This window comes from Macrobrachium rosenbergii, chromosome 35, assembly GCF_040412425.1.
Source record: "Macrobrachium rosenbergii isolate ZJJX-2024 chromosome 35, ASM4041242v1, whole genome shotgun sequence".
Lineage (NCBI taxonomy): Eukaryota > Metazoa > Arthropoda > Malacostraca > Decapoda > Palaemonidae > Macrobrachium > Macrobrachium rosenbergii.
Genome location: NC_089775.1, coordinates 5303258 through 5329085, shown reverse-complemented (window position 1 = coordinate 5329085; position 25828 = coordinate 5303258). Strand labels below are relative to the sequence as shown.

Genomic DNA, 25828 nt, shown 5'->3' with positions numbered 1-25828 from the left:
ATAAAATAATCTACGTTCTGTCACACCTAGCGTGACACAATTTGTTATATAACAACCTGATTTTATAAAACAGCGGCATCCTACCGAATCGCAGGATGTTACGAAGAGGTTACAGTTGTCACTGGCTCCAACAGAAGCGGTTTCTTGACCTTTTTGGGGTACCTGAAATTGCCGAATCGTTGCCCGATGAACGCGACCTTGGAACCACTTGTTCGTTATAAGGAGCGAAATAAAGTTTTAATCTCTCTCAGTAAGGAACACTACAACGCTTATTTATTGTAATGATGGAATGCATCTGCCAGTGGGATTAAAATGCTGGAATAAAAATCATATTTTCATTTTTATTGGTTTTCTGAAAAGAAAAATATTGTGCAGGTTTTGTCTGTCCGCCCTCAAATCTTCAAAACTACTGAGGCTAGAGGGCTGCAAATTGGTATGTTGATCATCCACCCTCCGGTCATCAAACATACCAAATTGCAGCCCTCTAGCCTCTGTACCTTTTATTTTATTTAAGGTTAAATTTAGCCATAATCGTGCATCCGGCAACGATATAGGATAGGCCACCAACCGGGCAGTGGTTAAAGTTTCGTGGGCCGCGGCTCATACACCATTATACCGAGACCGCCGAAAGATAGATCTATTTTCCGTGGCCTTGATTATACGCTGTAGCGGCTGTACAGAAAACTCGATTGCGCCGAAGAAACTTCGGCGCATTTTTTACTTATTTTATTATGATTTTTATGTGACATTCATTGACTTCCCGAAGGCCATTTGTGGACCCCAGGTTACGGTTCCTTTGCACCAGAGAGAGTTCTTTATAAGTTTGGGGTTCGAGACCATATATGTAATTATTAGACTAACTGATATATATACTACTTTTTCGAAGCTTTAATTTTTCATCTTATTTTCAAAATTGTTCATAATTATTAGACTTACTGATATATAATATTTTTTGAAGCGTTTATTTTTTTTTATCTTAATTCCAAATTCGTTCATAATTATTACACATGTTAATATATAATAGTTATAAGTAACCTTCATATTTTCATCTTATTCCAAAATTGTCCATAATTGTTTGACTTACTGATGTAAGATACTTTTTTGAAGCCTTAATTTTTTTATCTTACTTTCAAAATTGTTCATGTTGGAAAGGATATATATATATATATATATATATATATATATATATATATATATATATATATATATATATATATATATATATATAAATATATATGTTTTTGCAATCGATTGCAACAGTACAATACTTGGTGTATAACATTCTTCAGCCCATAATTTACGTCCATATAACAACAAAAAAAAGCCTGAAATACAAACAATTATATTTTCTTCGGCGCAATCAAGTTTTCTGTACAGCCGCTACAGCGTATAATCAAGGCCACCGAAAATGGATCTATCTTTCGGTGGCATCGGTTTAATGCTGTATGAGCCGCGGCCCATGAAACTCTCAGCCGGCCGTGGTGGCCTGTTCTATATCGTTGCCAGAAGCACGATCATGGCTAACTTTAACCTTAAATAAAATAAAAAATACAGAGGCTAGAGGGCTGCAATTTGGTATGTCTGATGATTGGGGGGTGGATGAACAACATACCAATTTGCAGCCCTCTAGCCCCGGTAGTTTTCAAGATCTGAGGGAGGACAGGAGAAATATTAGGAAGAGTTGACTATTCCGAATCAGCTGAATGTTCTGGTAAGAGAAGAGATTAGGAGCAGTTACCAGCTGTTGACATTGTCACCCACCAGACCACCCAGCTGTGAATATGTACCTTTGACTTCTGGGATCTATGAAAAGGAGAGAGTGGGTCTGGCAACCTCACCCCTGAAGACTTGCTGAGATATGGGGAGGAGTCTGGTAATATATGTATGTATGCCTGTGTTTATTTGTATGTATATATATATATATATATATATATATATATATATATATATATATATATATATATATATATATATATAATATAAACACCATCAAAACTAAACAGGAACAGCAAGTTGGCAAAATCCCTCTTAATATCAAAACCTTTGAAGATTGGGTTCGAATCGATATTATAGTACCGCCAGCCAAAACGCGAGGTCCAATTCCCAAGAGTACCAGAGCACAAGAAAAAGCCATTAATACCTGACTGACAAATTACATGGAGTTGTTTTCTTGTGGTTTGGCCACGCGAGAAACAACCAATCTTTATAACTGGGTAATTCGACCTTTCCAATTACACTCCTTGATGGGAATGAGTCCGGTTCATGCTCTGTGGAGAATATTTTCAGTGGGAATGTAGAATTTCAATCAGTTTTACAGTTATTCATAAGATTGTAGGACCTACTTTGCTGAGAAAAATAATGATTACATCAAAAAGAAAAAATTCATTAAAAGGAAACTACCGATTATTGTATGAGGAATTTATAAGATTGGGTTATATTTGGAATACAAACCACCATTCTTGCCTGGAATGGCTTTTGCATTGGTTGAATCATCATGCATACCAAATTGCAGCCCTCTAACCTCAGTAGTTTTATTTTATTTAAGGTTAAAATTAGCCATGATCATGCGTCTGGCACCGCTATATATGCCAACAACACAAGCCACCACCCGGCCGTGGGTGAAAATTTCACGGGCCACGACTGGGAATTTCATGCGCCGAGGCTGAGAGTTTTATACAGCATTATACGCTGTACAGAAAACTTGATTGCTCAGAAGTTCCTTGTTCTATATCACAACAAGAGTTTGAATACTCATAAATGAACTCAAGCTTCAACCTGCTTATTCAATATAGCAAAATATGAACAGAATTACTTCTTGATTAATATCTGGAACATCAATACATTAACTAAACCCATTCTAACCCTAGGTAACATAAATATTGTCTATTTATTCTCTAATACACTATTTTTTTCTCTTTCGATAATTGAATCCTAATTTGGGACACCAGTGTCCTCCAATGTTTTCCCAGCAGCCATTATATTTCTAGCAATAAAGAGAAAAAACGCAATATATTGTGACAACAGCCACAGGGTAAACTTTGTACCATGAGAGGAAAGAGTCAGTCGATAAAAAAACATCTCAGGGCATTTTTAGGGTACTCGATGTAACAAGCCACATTTCAGGGGCTAGTTATTATTAAGAAAGTGCTTACCTAATTCCTGCAATTATTCGTAAATGTTTTTTACTTCCAGTGCAATAATTATAATCAATATAAATCTCGGTCAACGATACTCGCCGGAAAATTCAAGGTAGTTTCCTGCCATCGATTCTGGAGAGGAATTAAACCATTTTGCCCCCGAGGACAGAATTCTCAGATGTTCCTGAAAGCCACTCAGACATTGCTTTAGAATCCTTTATGCTACCTCAGCGAGGTCTAGTTTATTTGACTGTTATCGTCATAGGTAATCTCATAACACCGCGTTATGGCGCTCAGTAAGGAAGCAAGATAGTATCAACTAATAAATTAAAGAAAGATCAAAATGTATTAAAATGCAAGAGAATAGCATTAGGGTATCAATGCATTGTTATTTGGGTAAATGGACATTAATATTGAAAATTAGATTGATGTATTGGAGAAATGAAACAGGTGATTAATACGGGTATTTGTGACGTATTTTTGTATAGGAGGAAACAGTATAGGATTACACATAGATATGTATATATATATATATATATATATATATATATATATATATATATATATATATATATATATATATATATATATATATATATATATATATATATATATATATATATATTCACCACCGGACTAGTTCATTGTTTTATTCCAATTATTCCGACTAAAAACTAATTTATTTATATTCCTTTTGCGAAATAATTAATATTCCATAATTAGATTTTTTCCCTTATTGCCACTTCAACTAGTTGCTAGTTCAGTGGCCCGCTTGATTTTGAAAGTGGCCCACTAGAGAAAAATAAGTAAAAGTGTATATTTCTTTTTATATCATAAAATTTAGATTTACAGCTTATCCTGAACTGAAGAAGAATTCCTTGCAAGATCAACAACTACAAAGAAAGGTTTCATTGCCGTCTGATGTGTGTTACATTATATATACATACATATATACATACAACATATACATGCATAAACACAGGTGGCCACCATGACTTTCTGGTTTTTCAGGAGTGGCCCCTCAGACTAAACAACTTGAACGGCCTTGAACTAATGGGTCCTGTGAGCTATCCACGGGAGATGGCGTGTTCGTCTAAATTGCAATTCGCCCAAGGAATTTCCCCCAAATGAAACTTGAAAGAGTAGTGAAGGCCATTTCATTTAAAATTCAATTAAAGGATCTAAATGACTTCAGACGCAGTACAAGAAGAAGAAGAAGGAGATTGAGAAGGCGTAATTAGCTTTTTTTTTTATATAATATCACACGTTTCTTTTGAATGTCATTAAAACCAGCTACAAGCAGATTATTAGAGTTTGCTGATTGGCTTTGTTTTTCATAGCTGTCAAAATAGAAGTTAGGTTTCAGGAAGGTATTAATATTCTGCCCATTCATTGCGTCTGTTAATTATTAGTTTTCTGTAAAAGAGAGCTATTATAGAGAAGGCTTTTGCCTGTCCGCCCTCAGATCTTAAAAACTACTGAGGCTAGAGGGCTGCAAATTGGTATGTTGATCATCCACCCTCCAGTCATGAAACATACCAAATTGCAGCCCTCTAGCCTCAGTAGTTTTGATTTTATTTAAGGTTAAAGTTAGCCATTATCCTGCTTCTGGCAACGATATAGGCCAGGCCACCACCGGGCAGTGGTTAAAGTTCCATGGGGGCCGCGGCTCATGCAGCATTATACCGAGACCACCGAAAGATAGGTTCATTTCCGGTGGCCTTGATTATACGCTGTAGCGGCTGTACAGAAAACTCGATTGCTCCGATGAAACTGCGGCGCATTTTTTACTTGTTTATCATTCTTAATTAATCAGAATATTATATATTCTTAGTGATTCACTAAATTTTATTGCAAATGCATTAGCACCTCAATAATAATAAGATATTATTATTATTATTTTTATTATTATTATTATTATTATTATTATTATTATTATTATTATTATTATCTCTTTCAATATCTTATCATTTGGTGGAATTTTCTTAAAAATGTAATCTGTAATATTTTTCGTGATCCTTCTATCAAGAAAACAGAGCAATGCATAATATTTTGTCTATAGGAGCAACTATGATAATAATAATAATAATAATAATAATAATAATAATAATAATAATATTAATAATAATTTTTTCATAATTCTGGAAAAGCAACAAGCATGGGGAGGGTATAACTTCTTTGCTGAAAATAATAATAATAATAATAATAATAATAATAATAATAATAATAATAATAATAATAATAATAATAATAATATTAGAAATTAATCTTCTGAAATGTAAAAATAATAATCATAATAATGATATTTTTCGTAAATTCTACTATCAAATACAAAAGGGGCAAGACTTAACTACATTGCTGATAATAATAATAATAATAATAATAATAATAATAATAATAATAATAATAATAATAATAACAACAAACTTAATATTCAACTGTGAACAAAGGAAAAAGAACAATAATTTTGGACAGCAATCTTTGACTCAAAGCACGATTTACGACGCACTTAAACATAATTACTTATTTCCATTCCATTACAAGAAGCCCGTTCTTCATAAATGGTCCAGAGTGCAATAAACATTGCAAATAATTTCCAGGGAGAAGCGAGGATTCCTCTCCGACTTTTTAAATCGTGGTGTCGTAAATTTCTTGACTTTTCGATTGACCTTTTAGTTTTTGGGTTTTCATTCTTCTTCTTCTTCTTCTTCTTCTTCTGCTTCTTCTTCTTCTTCTTCTTCTTCTTCTTCTTCTTCTTCTTCTTCTTCTTATTATTATTATTATTATTATTATTATTATTATTATTATTATTATTATTATTATTACTGTGTAGAACTCTCAATGACAATAACAGGAGTAACTTTGTATAAGGTCCTCAATAATATATCAATTTTTATAAAGTCTCACATTTTACCATTGATATATTATTGTGGACCTCATACAAGATTATTATTATTATTATTATTATTATTATTATTATTATTATTATTATTATTATTATTATTATTATTATTATTATTATTATTATTATTATTATTATTATGCAGAAGATGAATTCATGATATGAAAAGTTTATATTGAATATTTTTTTTATCACTGATTCCCAATATTAAATGTTTTCCATTAAGCATTATTGCTGATTGATGCGATGCCATTTCTGGCGTCAGTGACCGTCTACGTGGTGCTAGGCTGTGTAAATCTATCAAATAATTAGGCATTTTATCCCATTAGGAGGGGAGTGCAGTTGGGTAGACCCACTTGATCATTTTAATGATTTAAATGTATGAATGAGAGAGAGAGAGAGAGAGAGAGAGAGAGAGAGAGAGAGAGAGAGAGAGAGAGAGAGAGAGAGAATTAATAAGCAATAAATATACCATTTAGAAGTTATATCCAAGAGAGGGCAGGGGGGAGGGAGGTGTGTGAGATTTGGGGGGTGGGGATGGGGAGAGAGACGCCTTCAATATTATCAGCACATTACTCACCTCATTAGTATTGCTACAGACACCAGAGGAAGTAGAAGTATGGAAGTTGCTCTCCAGTTGCTCCAGAAGGCGTTGCTGGTTGCTCTGTTGGCCCCTGTCCTCTGCTTGATGTTGCTGACAGCAGGTACGTATGTTTGAAGCTTAAGTCTAAGGTCAGTCGCACACTTTCGAATGCTGATGGTGACGAGTACCGTCCAACGCTCATATTAGTGTGAATATATCTTCAACTATTGAGTCCTTTTGAAACATATTAGTTTTTGGCTAAAGGTTTATAATACCTAAATGTACAAATTTTTAATCTAATTGTCTACAGTTTATTTAATAATTATCCAAAGTGATTAACCCATACCAGGGATATGAAGAAGTATCTCCAAGGCTTACTAACCTTTATTAATACAAAGCAAAGAGCTGTTATGCAATTTCACTGTCTTCCTCACGCATTCACTTCCACAAGTCTCCACTCGTCCCCAGCCTCCTGTTTCATGTTTCTTATTGAAGTAGGTCTTGGTCTTATGGCTATTCTGGTGTCCACAAGAGCCTAGCTGATGCCATCACGTGTTATTTTCACAGGGTTAGTGTGGAGAACTGCCTTGTCGTATTGACTAAATAACTACACTAGCCAATTACGCGTCGCAAAGGTCCCCATTTCTTTATGTTATTATTATTATTATTATTATTATTATTATTATTATTAAGAAGATGGATCCTATTCATATGGAAGAAGCCCACCAAAGGGGCCACTGACTTGAGATTGAAGCTTCCAAAGAATATTAAGGAGTTCATTAAGAAGAAGTAAAGAGGAAGTAAAGGGAAATACAAAAAGATGAGATCCCACTTATTAAAAAAGAAGAAAAAAATTAATAAACAGATAAAAAAATATATCATAACTGTCTAAAGATACCAAGTAATATCCATTATCTAACTGCAGAGGCTGAACTGGGCTGATCAGGAAAGCAGTTCGAAGTAGAACTGTCAGGAATTTGGTTGGTCACACCTGAGAGAAAAGACGAATTCCCTCCAGAGTTACTGAAACATTCACCATTCTCCACGACCTAATTCCAGAGGCCGACGGCAGCCGGTCAGGAAAGCAGTACAGGGTGAGGGTGTCGAAGGCTCTGGTGGACGCAGCTGGCAGGAAAGAGGAGTTCTCTGTCCCTTCGATGCTCAAATGCGCCATGAAATCTGCCAACTTCCCTTGGAGTAAGCTGATGTGTTACTCAGAGGATGGAACTTGTCTCTTCGCTGACCTCAACATTAAGACCAAGACCAACGACAGTGCTGCCGATGCCATCACTTGCATGACGTCTTTGTCACCTGAGGGTAAGCTAGAGAGAGAGAGAGAGAGAGAGAGAGAGAGAGAGAGAGAGAGAGAGAGAGAGAGAGAGAGAGAGAGAGAGAGAGAGAGAGAGTTGTAGAAGTACAGTTCAGTGACTTAACCCACTAGACATTCAGACGCCATGCTTTGCAAGTGGTGATACTTTTCTTTTTTACCTAATTCATTCATAAAGACTAAAGGTTTGAGCTGAAATGAATTTTAATGCATTCACCAATTAGTGAGCTGATGACGGAAGAAAATTCTGATTTAACTGAAAACAAAATCTGTGACACTAATTTGTGCTGAAGAAGATTTAATCATTGATAATAAATTCTGTATTGAAATTTATGCCATTTGATTATATATATACACACACACATATATATATATATATATATATATATATATATATATATATATATATATATATATATATATATATATATATATATATATATATTATTACTGAGCCATAACCAAAGATGATAGGGACCCTGGACTAAAGATCTTGTAATCCCATATTTCCCTTCGTCTTGCTGTGCTGACCAGCGTGAAAGTCCTTATTCTGCTAAAACAATTAAAGTAATTTTTTTAAAATGGCATCAACAGATTGCGTTGTGGACGTCAAAACGTCCCTCAAAATTGGTGAGATCGCGGGATCCGGCTGTGACCTCAAGATCTGCCAGAGTGGAGGCCTGGTACCTTTCGACCCAAGTGAGGAATGTCCATTGATTATCGCACTTTGGTGCACGGTGTCTGGTCACAGCGTCCTCCTAACATCTCGGTTTCCTCACTTAGAAATACTTTTTCCTACTGGAAGCCTTGAATTCCAGTGGTGGAATACATGAAGAAACTTCTTTCAAAGGCTGAACTCACGTTCATGCTTGTCAGAAAGAGAGGGACTGTTGTGAAATTGCCAATAAGCTATTTCTAATGGGTCGCCCCTAAGCGGGTAGTACCATCAGTACACCTCACATGGGCCACCGTAAGCATTGCTTGCGGCATCATGTCGGCCTCTTGCTGTAACCTCTTTCATGATTTTACTGTGTCTCCTTTCATATTCACTTTCTTCCATCTGACTGTCCACCCTCTCTAACAATGGTTTCATAATGCAACTGTGAGGTTTTTTCTCCCGTTACACCTTTCAAACCTTTTACTGTCGATTTCCGTCTCAGCGCTGAATGATCTCATAGGTCCTAGCATTTAGCCTTTGGCCTAAACTCTATATTCTATTCTATTCTAACGGGTCAGTGCCGTTTTTATCCTTTAAAAGGAATGCCAGCAACTAATTGATTTGACCCACAGACACTGCACCATTCACCTCAATTGTGTGGTTACTCTTCTGTGTTTTGAATGTTATTTCCCCATTGTTCCAGCACCTCTTCCATACCAGTGATCCAGCACTCTTCCAGTCTCTCTCTTCTCCTACCTGCAGAAACTTCCAGATGATATGAAATTTTCGCCAGTCTACTGATCTTCCATTCATCTCGCATGATCAAACCACCTTAAAACACTGATTAATATTAGCAAACTTTTTGAGCTTTTACTGCATCTTGTTTGTCTAGGCTTTTCCCTATTAGAAGTGTGATCCCATCAGGTTTAACCAGATCGTTTGGGATGAAATTGCTAGCGCCATGCCTTTGCCTTCACCATGACCATAACCAGTCACATTTGACAAACTGTCCAATACATAAGTTACTGTTTAGACTGGAAATGGGGCAATTCATCTTTCAGGATACAGGCTGAAATCACTTTCTCTTCACAAGGGATCAATTTCTTGGTCATCGCTGGTGAATGAAACTGGTAAGTAATTGATCAAGACACCCCACATATACTGTAGTGCTTGTCATCAAGCCAATTACATTAAGCACGGTTGGGTCTGTTGAGCAACTGTCAAATTAGCCCTTTGAACAGAAGTCCCTATGGAGGGGGTAGGTGTTTCTAAGACACTCCATCCAAGGAATAAATGTGCACATGACAATCTAGCACTTTTAGAATTGCTAAGATTTTCAGAGTGCAAACAATTATTGATAACAGTTTAGATTTCCATTTCCATCAGAAACAGGCATTTTCAGGGCACGTTCATCAGCTCCAACGATACCAAACCATCCACCTGGAATCACTGAGGTTTCGTGGCCGAATCTCTTGGAAGTATAAACCAACCAGTCAAGAGTAGATTTGGAGTTGGTCTTCCATTGGGCTTACCAACACACTGATGACAAAGTCTGCCTGCCTGTTTATTTATTACACCTATCCATTTTCCTTTTTATATTCTAGGGACCATCATAGCCAGCAAGTGTACATTCCCATTCCTAAACATTCCTTTCGTGGGCTGCCTTTACTTGGACGTCACCCCGAAGACTTGGTGTGAGGCGCACGCAACTTGTGCTAAAATGGAAGCTCAGATGATCTTTCCTGTGGATTTCTTTGAAATGAAAGCATACCTCCTCATTGCAGGATTGGGGAGTAAGTAATTTCCAGAAATTTATTGTTCTTTTTTTTTTATTTGCTCTCAAAAGTGAGGTTGGTCATCACTGAACAACTGCTTGTGCTAATAGTGACGCTCAGTTGGTCTCCTTGCAGATTTCTAAGGTTAGAAATATACTCATTTCTAATACTGATAAGTACCTGAAGTGAAATCATTCTGTTTAGATCAGAGTTTGACTTCATGTCTTTTTCAGATCATCTTGCGCAAAATGCTAAACGTCTCAAAACTGACACAGTTTGCTGTTAATTGAAGCAGAGGGACAATAATTTTACTATCTATATAAAATATTATTGTCACTATCATTATCACAAATAAATGGAATCGTTTGACGACATCAAACGATGCCTTCTATTCTTTTTCTCTTTATAAGAAAATCTCTCCCCAACCCCAGAGGACGTGTGGGTGGGCATGCGTTCAAGGAAGTGGGTTAATGGCGCTGAAGTTGCATCAGCACAGTGGGCCACAGGAAGTCCCAATGGCAGTCCAAATGACTGTGGGAAGATGCAATTCGTCCTGAAGATTCCGCCCGACTTCCTGGTGAGCGAAGAACCTTGTACCAACCAACACATCGCAGCTTGCTACAGACCTCGGGCTCCTATCTGCAAGAAGACTGTCCTGGAGTGTGCCGCGATGGTCTTAGGTATAAACTAAAGGCAGTGAATCTTGGAGTCTGCTGAAGCAGCTTGGGGTCTCAGTTGCAGAAGAATTAGTTCACAAATGTGAGTCAACACTCCAGCTAACATGTCATAAATGAATGTCACCAACTTATCACAAACATACCACAACCAGGTTACATACAAGTCAGCGACTTATTGGCAGTTCTAAACAGTGTTTCATACGATCACCCAGCAATTGCCAAAGATCCGTTTTCTACTTATGTCGTTGACTTGTTTTCAATATGTTTGTGATATGTATGCAATAAGCTGCCAGCCTGTGTTTATCACATGTTTTGGCTGTAGTGTGGTGCACCCTGAGTTATTACATTGTCATTTTTCATCAATATACTTACCTCTGCAATGTGATTTTAGGACTTGAGTGTAGTCCAAAAGAACAAAATACTGGAGTTAACTGCAAGATTCTATATTGTAACAATATATGAATACACTTTGGAGTGTATTATGGTGATGCTGATCTTAATTAATCAGACAAAGCTTACCTGCCTTGTATTTAAATCCTATTCATAGTTGATAAGAATCTCGTTCCAAAAATAGGCAGGAAAATTTACCTCATAAGTTTAACATATTGGACTAGTACTGAAACTCAAGTTTACGCCACCAGCTCTAAAACAATAATCGTTTGTTTAAGTTAAGAGTTAAAGTCCTCCTGGGACCCTGTTTAAATGAAAAAATTCTTTCAAGGGAGTCCTGACTGCTTACATGTTCCTGTTGATCGAACTGGCTTATGAATTTTAATAGCAATCATGTTTAAATTGTGGTCTACTGTGCTCCTTGCTGTAAAATGCAAAATGCTTTAGAGGAGTGTGCCATGAACATGTTATTACAGTAATGGAGACTTTTACTCATCCAATATTTGATGTTTGTTGATTTAAATCAGGGGTAGAAGAAGAATTCGAGAATGTGATATAATGGACACGGAATTAAACTCTGAAACGTAGCCCCTGGTCCTGTAATAAAATTTACCTGTGGCGTGTTCTGCATCGATCTCGTATCTGAATTAATCAGAGTAAGTGCAAGGTGTGTGCAGTGCTAACTGCAGGTTATATTAAAAAAGTAATTTGATGGTCTGTTGCAAAGTTATGACTTTCACCTTGATCAAACTTTCGCCTCAGCTTAGTATGAATTGCAGTGGCTGAGGGGTGAAAGTCATTAATCATCGGAACTTGGATTTTAACTAAATTTTCCACCCCTCTTTCTGTGTAGAATTATTCCGGATACCTTCATGGCATGCTTAGATATCCTTATTCACAGTAATTACCATCAGTTATTCGTGACAGCTGAAATCACAGAACTTTATGGACAAATGTCTTCACGGGCTGAAATTCAGTAACGATTCCAGGCATCGTTACAAGTTTCTGGTCACATTTTGCTCTTTCCCAGGTGGTTACAGTTTTTCCAGCAGTTGTCCTGGGAAAACATTGATTCACTAATGCCCATTCTTATGGAACAGTGATCAGAGATGCTAATAAGCTAACAGATGTAGACCTTAAGATCTGCCTTGAAAACAAGTGAAACATTTATCAGAACTTAGGTATCAGGCATAGCCCAATTAAGCCCATTCTCGAGTTGTCCCCCTTTGATGTGTAAGGGTACATCTCTTAAAGTTCCATTAGCTGGGACTGATAGAGGACTGATAAAATTCCAGATCTGACCTACCATGTAAGTCCAAAACACTAGACACAAATCAGTTTTCGCACGAGAGAAAACAATTGATGTCTTGGTGCTGATAGGTCACGTGGGATATACTGACAGTAAGTGTACGTTATGCTTAATGTTTCACAGCATAAACTATCTTGGTAGTCACCTTCACAACTTTTCTGATGATCGATAGTAAGCCATTCCTTCAGGGCTATAGTTGATAGTTGTATGCTCACTGAACCCCAGACTGATGAAAGGGGTTTTCTTTAAGAGATAAAAGTCCCAGATAGAAAAAAACATGGAAAGAACGAGCCCTAAGAACTCGAATGGTCGAGAGAAAGGTATGTGATGGATTGACGGGTCTTGAAAGTGTCCCAGAGTAGAAATGACTTCACGTTGAAATACTTGGCAACAACAGTTAGATAAATCATCAGGAAGTGGGGTGGGTATAACATTCCCGACTGTAATTCTGGAGACAATACAACCCATTTCTTTACTCGACAGGGATGAGTAATGGCGAGCAAAAATAATCCACTCTCTCCAAACGTTTCATTAAGGTATTTTTGCTCTAGGGAAAATATCCTTCGTCTGTGAAATGTGTTTTGGAGAGATTAAGAACAGGAATGATTTATGGTGAGTATGGAGCCTCACATCTGTCATCCTAATATTTTGGATTCGCCAAATAAATAAAATAGTACTTTTGTTTTAGTAATGAAAGCGCGAACCCAGATGGTGTTCTCTCTCTCTCTCTCTCTCTCTCTCTCTCTCCAACAAATGCTCTTTTCTCATCTTCATAACAGCCTTCATTGTTCAAACTTGCTGAAGTCCAGCCTGGGGCCAGAGTCTCTCACTATTATATAGATATAGAACGAAGGTACGTAACGTCCCTAGGGTAGGGACTATCTATCTCGACCGTTTCTAATATCACTGGCATATTTTACTGTATTGGCACCCCAATAATTATATTAATAATTAACATTTGGCGTTTATTGGTAAAGAAACGAAACCTTATCCCAAGTTCTGTTTGCAAGACCACGTGTGACCTTGAACATTGCACTGCAATTCTCAATCTATTTATGCAGCTGATGAAAATTAGGAATGATGCCAGATTATTTGCGTTACTGAAACTGAATTGCAGTGTCTTACTGTCAAGTCATATACTTTAAGAAGGACAACATCGATCGTTATTGCAGGCTCTGGTAGTTGCCGTAGCGCCTGGGCAAAACTTAATTGAGATACAGGTTAAAATAATAAGCTACAGCGTTGCAGTTGAGACTTGGAACGCCAGCTCACACGACACCTCGATTTGATGTTTTTGTGCTTCGAATTAAAGTCGACAATTGTCAGAACAAAGCCATGCATAAAACTTACTCGTGACTTTGCCTGGAGAATGGTTTCATTTGCTGAAAATGAAAAACCAAGCGAAAGGTCTCGCGTCGTTTGTTTTTACCCTAAAGAAGAAGAACTTGGGAAAAGTAACTAAAGGCTTTGTGTTTTAGGGCTCTTTCGATCTGTCTCTTCAAGAGAATGGATTTGCTGGCATTTTTAACAGGGAGTCAATTAATGTGCTCCATGCATTGACCATGTCACGGTCACGTCTCTATAATAGTTAGTTGTTAATCATTGAATGGTTAGGTTAGGTTAGGTTAGGTTGTGGTCCTAAGTCCATTCCTTGACCAGGCTGGCCACTGACCAGCACAGATTCTTGGCTCTATGCCAGCACCCGTATTTTACGTGGTTCCATTTCTAATCGATAACAATGAAATACGAGTAGGGGAGACATTACACATCCACCCTCCTCCTGCAAACCTGTTTGTCCTTCCCAGGTAGGAGCAGGGTTGGGCCAATCCACCCTCCTGCAAACCTGTAGTCGCCCCCGGCCAGGTAGGGGTAGGTAGAGACATAACGGGCAGTTCCAGGTTCCAGCGCAGAGTAGTGCATGCCATCAAGCTCGTAATAAATAAATGCCGAAGAAATCAGACATTTTAGAACTCCACATTTTCACAGAGCCTCTGTTCCTCTATACCAATTACAGGAGTTGGTAAGAAAGTCACTCATTTTCATGCAACAAAATAACATATTTTTCAAGATTCAAAATATAACAGTCTTTCTCACAGCCTTTAAATTGATGATCCGAGAAACAGGTGGAATAAATGAAGTTCTGATCTAGATTCTCCAAAGATCTTTATGCACAATAACATACCAATACAATACATCTATAAATTTGCTGCCACAAGGCTGGCAAGAGCTATACCTACTTCTGAATAGTTATTACAGTGATTCATGCAAAGGAACTAATTCTCTTCAAGGTCTTTCTAAGCTCTTTGTAGCTGAATGGTCAAGTCTATCACCACCATCAGCATCCAAGTCACTAGACTTCCTGAAGTTTCTACCATCTTCATCCCAGCATCAGGGCTGCGCACTCGAGCAAAGACAGCCGACAAACAGGGGCTCGTGGTCGATAACAGGCAACTGCGTGTGTGCTGTAGCAAGATTCGTCTTTGACCATGTAGGTGGGCAACAAGCCGCTAAAGCCAAAGGTCATCTTACCGCAGTCATTTTTAGCACCGCTGGTAGCCAGGCCACCACTGGCTACTGGTGACTGGATTGCCGTCCAACCATTGGCCAGACCTTACACCAACCCACACGTCCTCTGAAGAGAGTACAAGATGGCAGTCAGTCACTCTCTGCATTGTCCTGTGAGTTATACATCTATAGATATTTAGTCTTACAGCTATTATTTGACAGCGCATCATAATTCCATCCGCGGATAATAAACAAAACACTAGCAACAAGGGAAAGGTAACAAGAATTTTGGCCGAGGAAAGGAGGACAGACAAAGTTTAGGAAATGAATTTAAGCAGAGGAGTTTCAGCAGGGGTACAATATATGTCACGAAAACTGCCAGCTGGGGGAGGGGGAAATGTCAGTCGTCAGCAAGACGACAAAATATTTTAAGAGTTAGCAAAATATGTTACAGCAAGGAGGAAAGGTAAACGTGTTTCAGAGAAGGATTCAGATTGGTAAGAGAAGATGTCTGTGTCTAAACAAGGGGGAATAAGGAAGCAAAGTCTTTGCCAAAGCAGCCAATGTAAATTTATCTCACCAACTGAAAGAAAGTAGTTGGTCCCCGTAAAGGGAGAAGAGGTTAGCAGAGAAGAGGAAGACACACAAATCTCAGCTGTGGGAGAGAAGGCACTCAATTACAGAAAGGTGAAAAGGGGCAGAATAGTTTCGGGATGAAGGTGGGAAAAAAATATCTTACAAAATGGCTCAGTCAAAAACCCTTCATACTAACCCCTCTTTGATTGGCGTGGGGATTTTATCCCTGCTGGACAAAAAGAGTATACAGTACGTCCTGTTCTAACCTTCCTTAACCTAGCCTAACCTAACCTTGTATACTCAGTAGAGTGCAGATTCCCATATTATTAATGTACAGGTTCTGACAGTAAATTCATAGATGGAGCTAGTGGCAGAATTAAAATAAAAAAGCATTTGAAATAACTGAGGATATATTGAAATTAGGTGAAGTGAAGCATGAATGCTTAGAAAGACAGTCAGTGAAGTTCTTCAAGAGAAGCTGAATTCAGTCATCAAGACTGGGGGTTTATTCAGGGGAACTGACACATGGCAAACGTGGGTGAAAGTAGCTGAATCAACAGCATAGCCAAGAGAGGAGAGCGAAACAAAGTGAAATACTGTAGCTGCGGCCAGCGTAACTTACGGAAGAGAGCAACAGCCAGCAAGTATATCTGCATCTCAATGAAGTTGGACGGTACGATCAACCTGGCTTCCATGTTGGCACACATCGACTGGGCCTCACACCATGACCTCGGAGTGAGGTTCAGGTAGAGGCAGCCGACGTATGGGATGTTGAGGAAGGGGGCAGTGCAAGTTTTCCCTTCGATCTTACCTGAGGCGTGGAGATGAGACGAGCTTTGTCAGTAATCATTAACGATAACATTGCGCAGAGATCTGGTAGGTGTATGTAAATTGGAAATCATCTGAATAATTTACTTGTGCATTCAAGAATTCACCCGTCATTAATTGGGGGAACAAACGTACACACACATAAACAAAAAGTCACAAACACTCCCTCTCTGTTCCTATAAGAAAACTTCACATCATATCATGCTCAAGCAAAGTAGTCTAAGTCCAGTTTTAACCATATTATTATTATCCATAATGTATGCATTTTAACACAGACCAAACAAAAGAACAGAAATCAGCATTCAGTAACTTGAAACACCTGAAACAGTATACAATGGGATATTTGGAGTGACTTTTACTAACTCTCACAGACAACAGGACACAAGGGAGTGCCAGATGTCTCCAACAGGAGTTACCAAATGGTTCCAGTCCAATACTCTTCTCAATCATTTCAGTCCATCCAGGAAAATAGACAAAACTATGGTAATTCCTAATTATCTCAATTCAAAACTCATCTCATTTCACTTCAGCAAAACTAAGAAACAGTCAAGATGAAGATAGCTGCCAAATGCATCCATTCCTGGCTACTCGCCATTGCTATTTCCACACAGGTTAGTCTTGCTGAAATGTCTGTGATTAGCAGGATGGTCTACTGGAAAAATTAAATCCTGTTTCCAAATGAATTAAATTTTTGTCACCTGCTCCACATCTCCAGTAAAGCACTTGAGAAGTCTCAATGGTACTACAACAAATACTGATTATAAATAAGCAAATCTTTTGCATAAATTTACAAAAAAAAAAAAAGTGTAACGGCTCCTCTCACCTAAGTCATAAGGTTCAATTTGCCCATTTTGGCAAATTTTGGGGTCACAGCCCTGGACCAAGATTTCCCCTGGGTTGTAGGCCGTGGTGGTGTTCAGAACACATGCTGTGGATATATTGGTAAATGTACAATGTTGAGAAAACTGCAGGAAAGTTTACAAGGTTGGTGGTCTATGATAATGAGTTGGGGCAGGAACTAGTTTGTATTATAATTATATAGTAGTTTGACTGGACCAAAATACTATTCTTATTAATAGAAACTCCAAGTAAAGCTTTCTCTAATAATCTGTTCAGGAATATTGATTTAAACCTGCAATTTGTGATGCATAATTACATCACAAACTCTGATTGGACGTGGAAATGGTTACTAAAATCATATTTACAGAGGAAATGCCATGAAATTTCACAGAAGGAAGACTATCAAACTCAAGGTTGTGGTGAAGCCTTGGGTCACGAATTGGAAAATATCTATTGTTAGTTGTCCTACGCATTCTCGGGTCCTTGACCCACTAATTTTTGCCAATTACCTGCTGGAGAATAGGAGGTCATGCAGGTGACAGCATCGGCCGAGCTGTCATCCGACAGAGCCACGAGTCTCATCTCGGTGAAGAGGCAGCTGATGGGGGCGGTCTCGCTGACGCACATCAGTTTGCTCCAGGGCCTCAGGTTGGACTGAATGGCGCACATCAGGGGCGAAGTGGCGTTGATTTCCTCCACCTTGAAGCCACTTGCGATTAATTTGGCTTTGGAGACTCGAACTCTGTACTGCATAGCCACTTTTGCCATTGTTAGCATGTCTGCAGGGAAGAAGAAGAAGAAGAAGAAGAAGAGGAAGAAGGGAATCAGACCTTTAACATTGTCTTGAGGAAATGCTTTCAGAGTCATGGCACTGATGATATAACATACCAATGCACCCATGAATGAATTTGTTCCTTGCCTGAGCATTTTAGAATGTGTTTTCCAAAGAGCAGCACTCATAGTTTTACTTGGGGAAGAGACATTGGTAAGGAAAAGAGTTTTGGCAAGAGGTTGGCTGAAGGTATATCTGATCAAAAAAACAAAAATGCAAACTTTCTTCGGCGCAATCGAGTTTTCTGCACAGCTTATAATGCTGCATGAAACTTGCAGTCACGGCACGGTGGTGGCCTTAAATAAAATAAAAATTTTAACCTTAAATAAAATAAAAACTACTGAGGCTAGAGGGCTGCAATTTGCTATGTTTGATGACTGGAGGGTGGATGATCAACATACCAATTTGCAGCCCTCTAGCCTCAGTAGTTTTTAAGATCTGTGGCCGGACAGAAAAATAGCGGACGGACAGACAAATAGCCATCTTTATAATAGTTTTCTTTTACAGAAAACTAAAAGCATGAATTAATTTGTTCCTGCTTAAAACATTTCAGAATATGTGTTTGCCAAAGAATACTGTTCATAATTATACTTAGGAAAGAAAAACTGGTATTGACAAGAACTTTAGCATAAAGGGCTGGTTGGTTGAAGGTACATCTGATCACTATCTGACTAAAACAAAAATGTAAGTAAAAAAGGTAGTTTTTCTTCAATAAAGGAATGTTCATGAGACAACAAAGTGGCGTGCTCAAGAATTCTTTCCACACTCGAAATCCAAGGAGGTCCATTTTGAAAATTAACTAAAGCAGTAAATCTTCGATTTGTTTTATATGACAACCACATGTCTTATAAGATATGAGAAATAAAGACATGTCCATATTGTTTACCCTTGTTGAAAACGATCAAGATTCGCCCTTGCTTGATGTAATAACTAGTTATTTTTTTTTAAGTGAAGCTAGTATATATTTCCTAGCGCATAAGGTGACACAATTAGAAAAAAGGAATTACCTCATTTTAATTCTGTTTTGGTCGATAAAAACGATTGTGAGGTTTGAAAAAGGTATATATATATAAAATAAGAAAAATTGTAATTGTTGTTAACTCAATTACTGATGCGTCTTCAGGTTGTGTGGATGTCTGCAGGAAATAGACTGACACTTGAACGCTGACAAAGGACATTCTAAAGTTGAAATGACACCTAATAATAATATAACCCCTCAAAATTCGGGATCTCTTAAATCTTTCTGTATTTCCCTTTACTTCCTCTTACTTCTTCCTAATGAACACCTTAATATTCTTTGGAAGCTTCAATTTCAAGTCAGTGGTCCCTTTGGTGGGCTTGTTCCATAAGGACAGGTTTCATCTACTGAATAATAATAATAATAATGATAATAATATTCTTTGGAAGCTTCAATTTCAAGTCAATGGCCCTTTAGGTGGGCTTGCTCCATAAGAACAGGTTTCATCTACTGAACAATAATAATTATAATTATACTAAGTTTAAGATTCCCCTCTCTCTCACGTCACGAACGACCATGCCAAACTTCGTCAAAGTATGCAGATAAATTTGCACGGAATTCTTCAACATCCAAGATAGTTAAGATACTGAACTATACATAAAAACAACTAAGGTATTACGCCCTCACACACACACACGTATGCACGTACCCATCGCGGTCAGCACAAGGAGAAAGAACGACGAATGAGTTAAAATCTTCTTCATCTTTGGCGTGGAGACCCCAACGAAGAGCATCGACTGAAGCGCGTGATCCCTGACCACTTACTAGTTTTAAACTGAGCAATCGCGTGAACGAGACGATGACACGCGCATGCGCAGGACTTTGTTTACCCTTCATTTCTTTTCAGTCTGTCATTTTTTCGATTCTCGCGCACTTTCTCTTAGCTCTGTTGTGAAAGGTTGTGAAAAGAGGGTTGTGTATATTTGTCTGTCTCTCGTTTGGGTCCATACGAAGCTTAAAATTAGTAAAATTGTGTTTTTGGGTTTATTGGTATTTTCCAGTTGACATATTGACTTACTTACTGAACAGAGTTAACCCCAATTTATCAACTTGGCCCTGGTGATGTCAAGTTAATTTTTCCCCAAATATCGTGACAAGCTATCTGCCAAAAGTGGGCCTATTATTTTGGCCCCAGGGCAAAGTTTAGGCAGTACCAAAAATGTTCTTGGGTCAGTTCTCAAATTATTGATAGATAGATAGATAGATAGATACTAATTTAATTAATTTGGTATGCTGCCTTAACGTTTTGAAGGAAAGATGCAAGGTCATAAGGCTTGCAGTCTCACACGTTGGGTAAAAATGTGTGTTCATGGTAAGGGTTGTGGCAAGATATGGATAAGGATGCAGGGCTTGCAGCTTCACATCTTTTGTGAACAAAAAGAGTATGGAATTGGGTTTATGAATATGTTTTTATAGACTGTTGGAGACAAATATGGAGAGGTGTACGTACTCAATACACAGAGACTATGTAAATACACATACACATATAAATATACAAATATGCACACACACACACACACACACACACACACACACATATATATATATATATATATATATATATATATATATATACAGAGAGAGAGAGAGAGAGAGAGAGAGAGAGAGAGAGAGAGAGAGAGACCTGAAAAGAACTAGAATTATAGACCCTCCTTCCTTCTGTTATCTAATCCCAGTTGGGTCGACTAGCAGGCGGTAGGTCAGGCTCGAACCACGGACCTTGCCATTGCAAAAATCATGGAACCTTCTACAGTACAGAACATTGTTGAATTGCAATGACACTCTATTTATATCTTTTCTAATCAAGACAGAGTCGACGGAATAACTAACCAGGAGAAATGAACAATTAAAAAAAAAACAGTTCTTTGAGGTAACTGGCAACATTTCGTCACGCTGGCGATAATCAAACAGGTACCGAACTTGGATCGATTCTCGTACCAGTGGCTCAGTGATCGCGTTCGCACCCACCTAGCTGCCCTAATTTCAGCCTCATCACCCATTCATGAAACCTGGAGTTGCAGACACGGTAGCAAAATTAATCTAATGATGGTCTTTTCACTCTTCGTTGAAATGTCACATGAATCTTGTAATTGTTAAGAGTGTAACTTTTTGTTTCTTTAGCAATTACATACGTATGTATGTTTTAGGTTAGTAGAGTCTTGTAATATGTATCTGTCAATAATTATATATATACATATATACTGTCCTCTACATAGAAGCAAGAAGAGAAAGTAAATGAATTACATAGTCAATAATCCTGCAAAAGTTATGGAATAAAGGACCCACGGGGGAACAAAATTTGGACAGTGCGTGAGTGGGTTGCCAAGCAAAAGGCGATTTGCGGAGGAAAGTAAAGTAAATTGATTAGAAAACAGTAAGTTAACAGAGTGGAATAAATGTTAGAATAAAAGGATCTTAATAAAAAAAGAATGAGAATACTTTTAAGAAAGAATAGGGTTGAACAGGGTATGTAATAATTATAATACTAATTTGACCATGGTTTTAAGTTCAGTGTCGAATTTTGAAGTTAGGTAATAATTTTTTCTGAGGCTACTTCTTTCTCTAGAAAAGGACTTAATGAAAAATGATATAATTAAATTACATTTACTCATATATTAAATATATTTTTTCCTCTCTCTAATCATATTTCAGTATTTCTGCAATTCATATCTATTTTTCTATATGACAAACATTTATATAGATTCGAAAATTCTTACCTCAAGGGGAATATTTATGAGTATGTAAATATTTTCCTACACATCTTTTCCCATTTAAAGAGATGTTTTCAGAAGGGTAGAACCTTCCAGTAACTCAGCAAGTCTTTAGGGATGAGGTTGCGAGCCCTATGCCCTTTGATTTGACCCTACAAAGACCGGGTACCCATTAACAGCTGCGTGAACAGGTGTGGGCAGTAGAGAGATTCCTCTTACTTAAGACATCCCCAAGAATACATACATTCTGAGGATTCCTGTTATGTAAGACATTCTCAAGAATGAATGTGTTCTAAGGATTCCTGCAATGTGAGACATTCCCAAGAATACTAAGGATTCCTGTTATGTAAGACATTCCCAAGAATGAATACGTACTAAGGATTCCTGTTATGTAAGACGTTTCCAAGAGTACTAAGGATTCCTGTTACGTATGACATTCAAAAGAATGAGTATATTCGAGGAATTCCTATCATGTGGAACATTCCCAAGAATAAGGACATTTTAAGGAATCCTGTTATGTGAGACATTCCCAAGAATGAATACTTACTGAGTATTCCTGTTACTTAAGACATTCCCAAGAATACTAAGGATTCTTGTTACGTATGACATTCAAAGAATACTATATTCGGAATTCTTGTTAGAACATTCCCAAGAATAAAGACATTCTAAGATTCATTCAAAATACTAAGAATATGAATTCAAAAGAATTTGAGGAATTCCTATCATATAGAACATTCCCAAAAATAAAGACATTCTAAGGATTCCTGTTTTTAAGACATTCCCAAGAATACTAAGGATTCCTGTTACGTATGACATTCAAAAGAATGAATATCTTCGAGGAATTCCTATCACGCAGAACATTCCCAAGAATAAGGACATTCTAAGGAATCCCGTTATGTGAGACATTCCCAAGAATGAGTACATACTGAGGACTCCTGTTACGTAACAATTCTCAAGAACGTGACGCCAGTGACGCCCATTCATACCTGCGTCACTGGCTCCAGCGGTTTCCGCTCCAGGAAGAGGCATCTTCGTATGCAAATTACCCTCCCAGGACATTTTTCGCGCCCAAAAGAGATGTTTTTCTCCCTTTCCCGCAATTCGGTGCTACTTTCGAGGCGTATGGCGGAGGCTTATTCGGAGATGGTAGGGATCTAGCTTACAATCCCTTGCAAAGATTAGGAAAGTGAGGAGATTGTCCTTTGGGGGAAGCTTATGAATAGTCAGTGTACAGTTCCTTGGTATAAAAGATAATTATCTTATGATTATTTTTTTTATAGCTTAGCATTTTCTCTTATTAGAAAGAGCAGGACGTAGTGGAGAGTACAGGTCAGGGGAAAGTACATTCATTTTTTGAGATAAGAATTTTATAAAATTCAAAGCAAAATAAATTACATAAAATGTATTTATTGAATAAAATAATCAAGGCAAAAAATAGATCTATCTTTCGTACATTAGTTATTTAAATAAAAATTTGATAAAAGACGCACGATCACAAAAATAAAATAAAAACTACATCAAATTTTTGTTTCTATAAAAGATTTGATGAAATGTTTCAAAAATAAATTGTGATAAAATCCACAAAAACATTAATGTTTTAAAGAAAAATTAAAAAGCAAATAAAAAAAAGTTTTAATTATAAGGAACAAGATAAAAATCAAAATTTTCCAACTGGTGACCTCTGACCCCACTGAAACTAAAATTTGATGCCCCTGAAATTCTGAAATTTGTTAAATCATCTGGTGAGCTTAAACCTTAGTCGGGGTCGCTGTTTTTGATGAGCCTCCCCCAGATGTTTGTGTCTTGAATGTATCGATCTATCTTTCCCGGATGATGATTGGGGTCCTGGGTATTGGGTATTTGGTCACTATACCCCATTGTACTCAGTAGCCAATCAAAAACGTCTCTCTTTTCATCTGGCAACCTATTGGCTGAGATTTCAGGAAGTGAATAGTATTATATTAATATTTTGAGGTTGGTGCTCTCTCTCTCTCTCTCTCTTTCTTCCCCAATGGTCGTCCACCTATTTAATGTCTTATTCCAATCCATTTACAGACATCAAAGTCAGTTCTTCCAGGTGAACTGGAGTGAAGAACTGTGTTCCTTGAAAGAGAGAGAGAGAGAGAGAGAGAGAGAGAGAGAGAGAGAGAAAGCACACCTGTCTCATCACAGGAAGCTACTGAAGTTATAGGAGTGGTTAGTGGAATCATTATGTATATATAATATATGAATATATATATTCATAAGCGTGCTAGTATGTGTATGGGAACTCTACGGAAAAATGCCTAACCCACTAATTGTAAATATAAAAAAAAAATTCTCAATAAAGAATAAAAATTTTCATTTGAAAATGAACTCCACAAAATCCTCATATTTTTGACGTCCATTTAATTAAGAATGAATAAAATTCCCCTTTAAAATACAGGTATTGGACCTGTTCCCGTCAAGTCTAGTTATAAACAGTCGAGCGAGGCTTTATATATTGTAAGGGTTCCGACGCCGCATTTGTAAGGGGGATGGATATTGGAAGGATCACTTATTGTGTGGGGAAGATTGTCACTTGTATGGGGTCGCTTGGACGGGATGAAATCAAAATAATTATTATCTGTTCCGGAATCAAACTGACTGGATTTATTTCTATTCCTGTTCTGTACCTGTATAAAGCTTCTATTTTATTTGTGATTGATAAAAGTAAAATATTTTGGTATAACTCTGAAGTATGTTTTAAAGGAATTGAAATATTTAAATTTTCTAAGACAATTATTTGGTGTTTGCAATTAAAAATCACAGCTATGAACTATATTAAGTTTTTGGTTAATATAAAAAGTTTCTATAATTCAAGCAAAATTATTTTACACATAAATATAATAAATCTATTTGATCTCAAAGAGGTTTTCCATTTTAGAAAAATTCTGATTTGGGGAAAAAGATTGAATATTATTAAATTAGACTTTAAAATGTCTTATAAAATACAATAAATACTACAGATTAAATGAGATACATAATATTAAAAGAGATTTTTATATATATATATATATATATATATATATATATATATATATATATATATATATATATATATATATATATCATTTTTTAATATTAATGTTTTATTTACCAAATAATTAAAATAGAAAAACCTAGACAGTTGGTACCTCCGTCAAACTCCTGGGATCCTCTGGGATGACTTAGGTAGGGCCAGCAACCTCATCCATAAAACTACAGCAAATAAAGTGGCGTCACAAGGACGTAGGTCCATCCCAATAGCATAAATATTTATTTACAGATAATAAGTAAAAATTTGGGATAGATATTATGATATATTTAAAATCACATAATTTTTGGATACTTATTTTGTCAACAGAATCTCAGGCCCATCAAAGGACGTTAATTCATTCTAAATATCAGAGGCCCATCAAAAGACTTGCATGCATTCTACACGTCCAAGGCCCGTCAAAAGACTCCCAGGCCCATCAAAACTTATTCTACATAGCCAGGCCCATCAAAAGACTTACAATAATTCTACATAGCTAGGGCCCATCAAAACACTCCCAACAAAAGGCTGCCAGGCCCATCAAAAGACAACTTCATTTTATGTAGCCGATGCCCATCAAAAATCTTACAGTCATTCTACACCTTGAAGGCGTATCAAAAGATTTATCCTCATTCTATATGACCGAGGCGCATTAAAAAACACTCCTAGGCCCATCAACACACTTCCATCGAAAGACTTCCAGGCCCATCAAAAAGATATCGCCTC

General features: G+C 37.2%; 1 protein-coding gene across 1 annotated transcript; it reads right to left on the bottom strand.

The window, feature by feature from the left end:
* Window positions 1–14935: 14935 nt before the first annotated feature.
* Window positions 14936–20113, bottom strand: LOC136856230 (uncharacterized). Its single transcript, XM_067133922.1, has 5 exons — window positions 20007–20113; window positions 18017–18286; window positions 17491–17595; window positions 16462–16650; window positions 14936–15390 (listed from the first exon to the last, which is right to left on the bottom strand). Exons 1-5 carry the CDS (start codon window positions 20089–20091, stop codon window positions 15299–15301), a joined length of 741 nt encoding a protein of 246 aa, XP_066990023.1. The 5' UTR covers window positions 20092–20113; the 3' UTR covers window positions 14936–15298.
* Between the last annotated feature and the right edge of the window lie 5715 nt (window positions 20114–25828).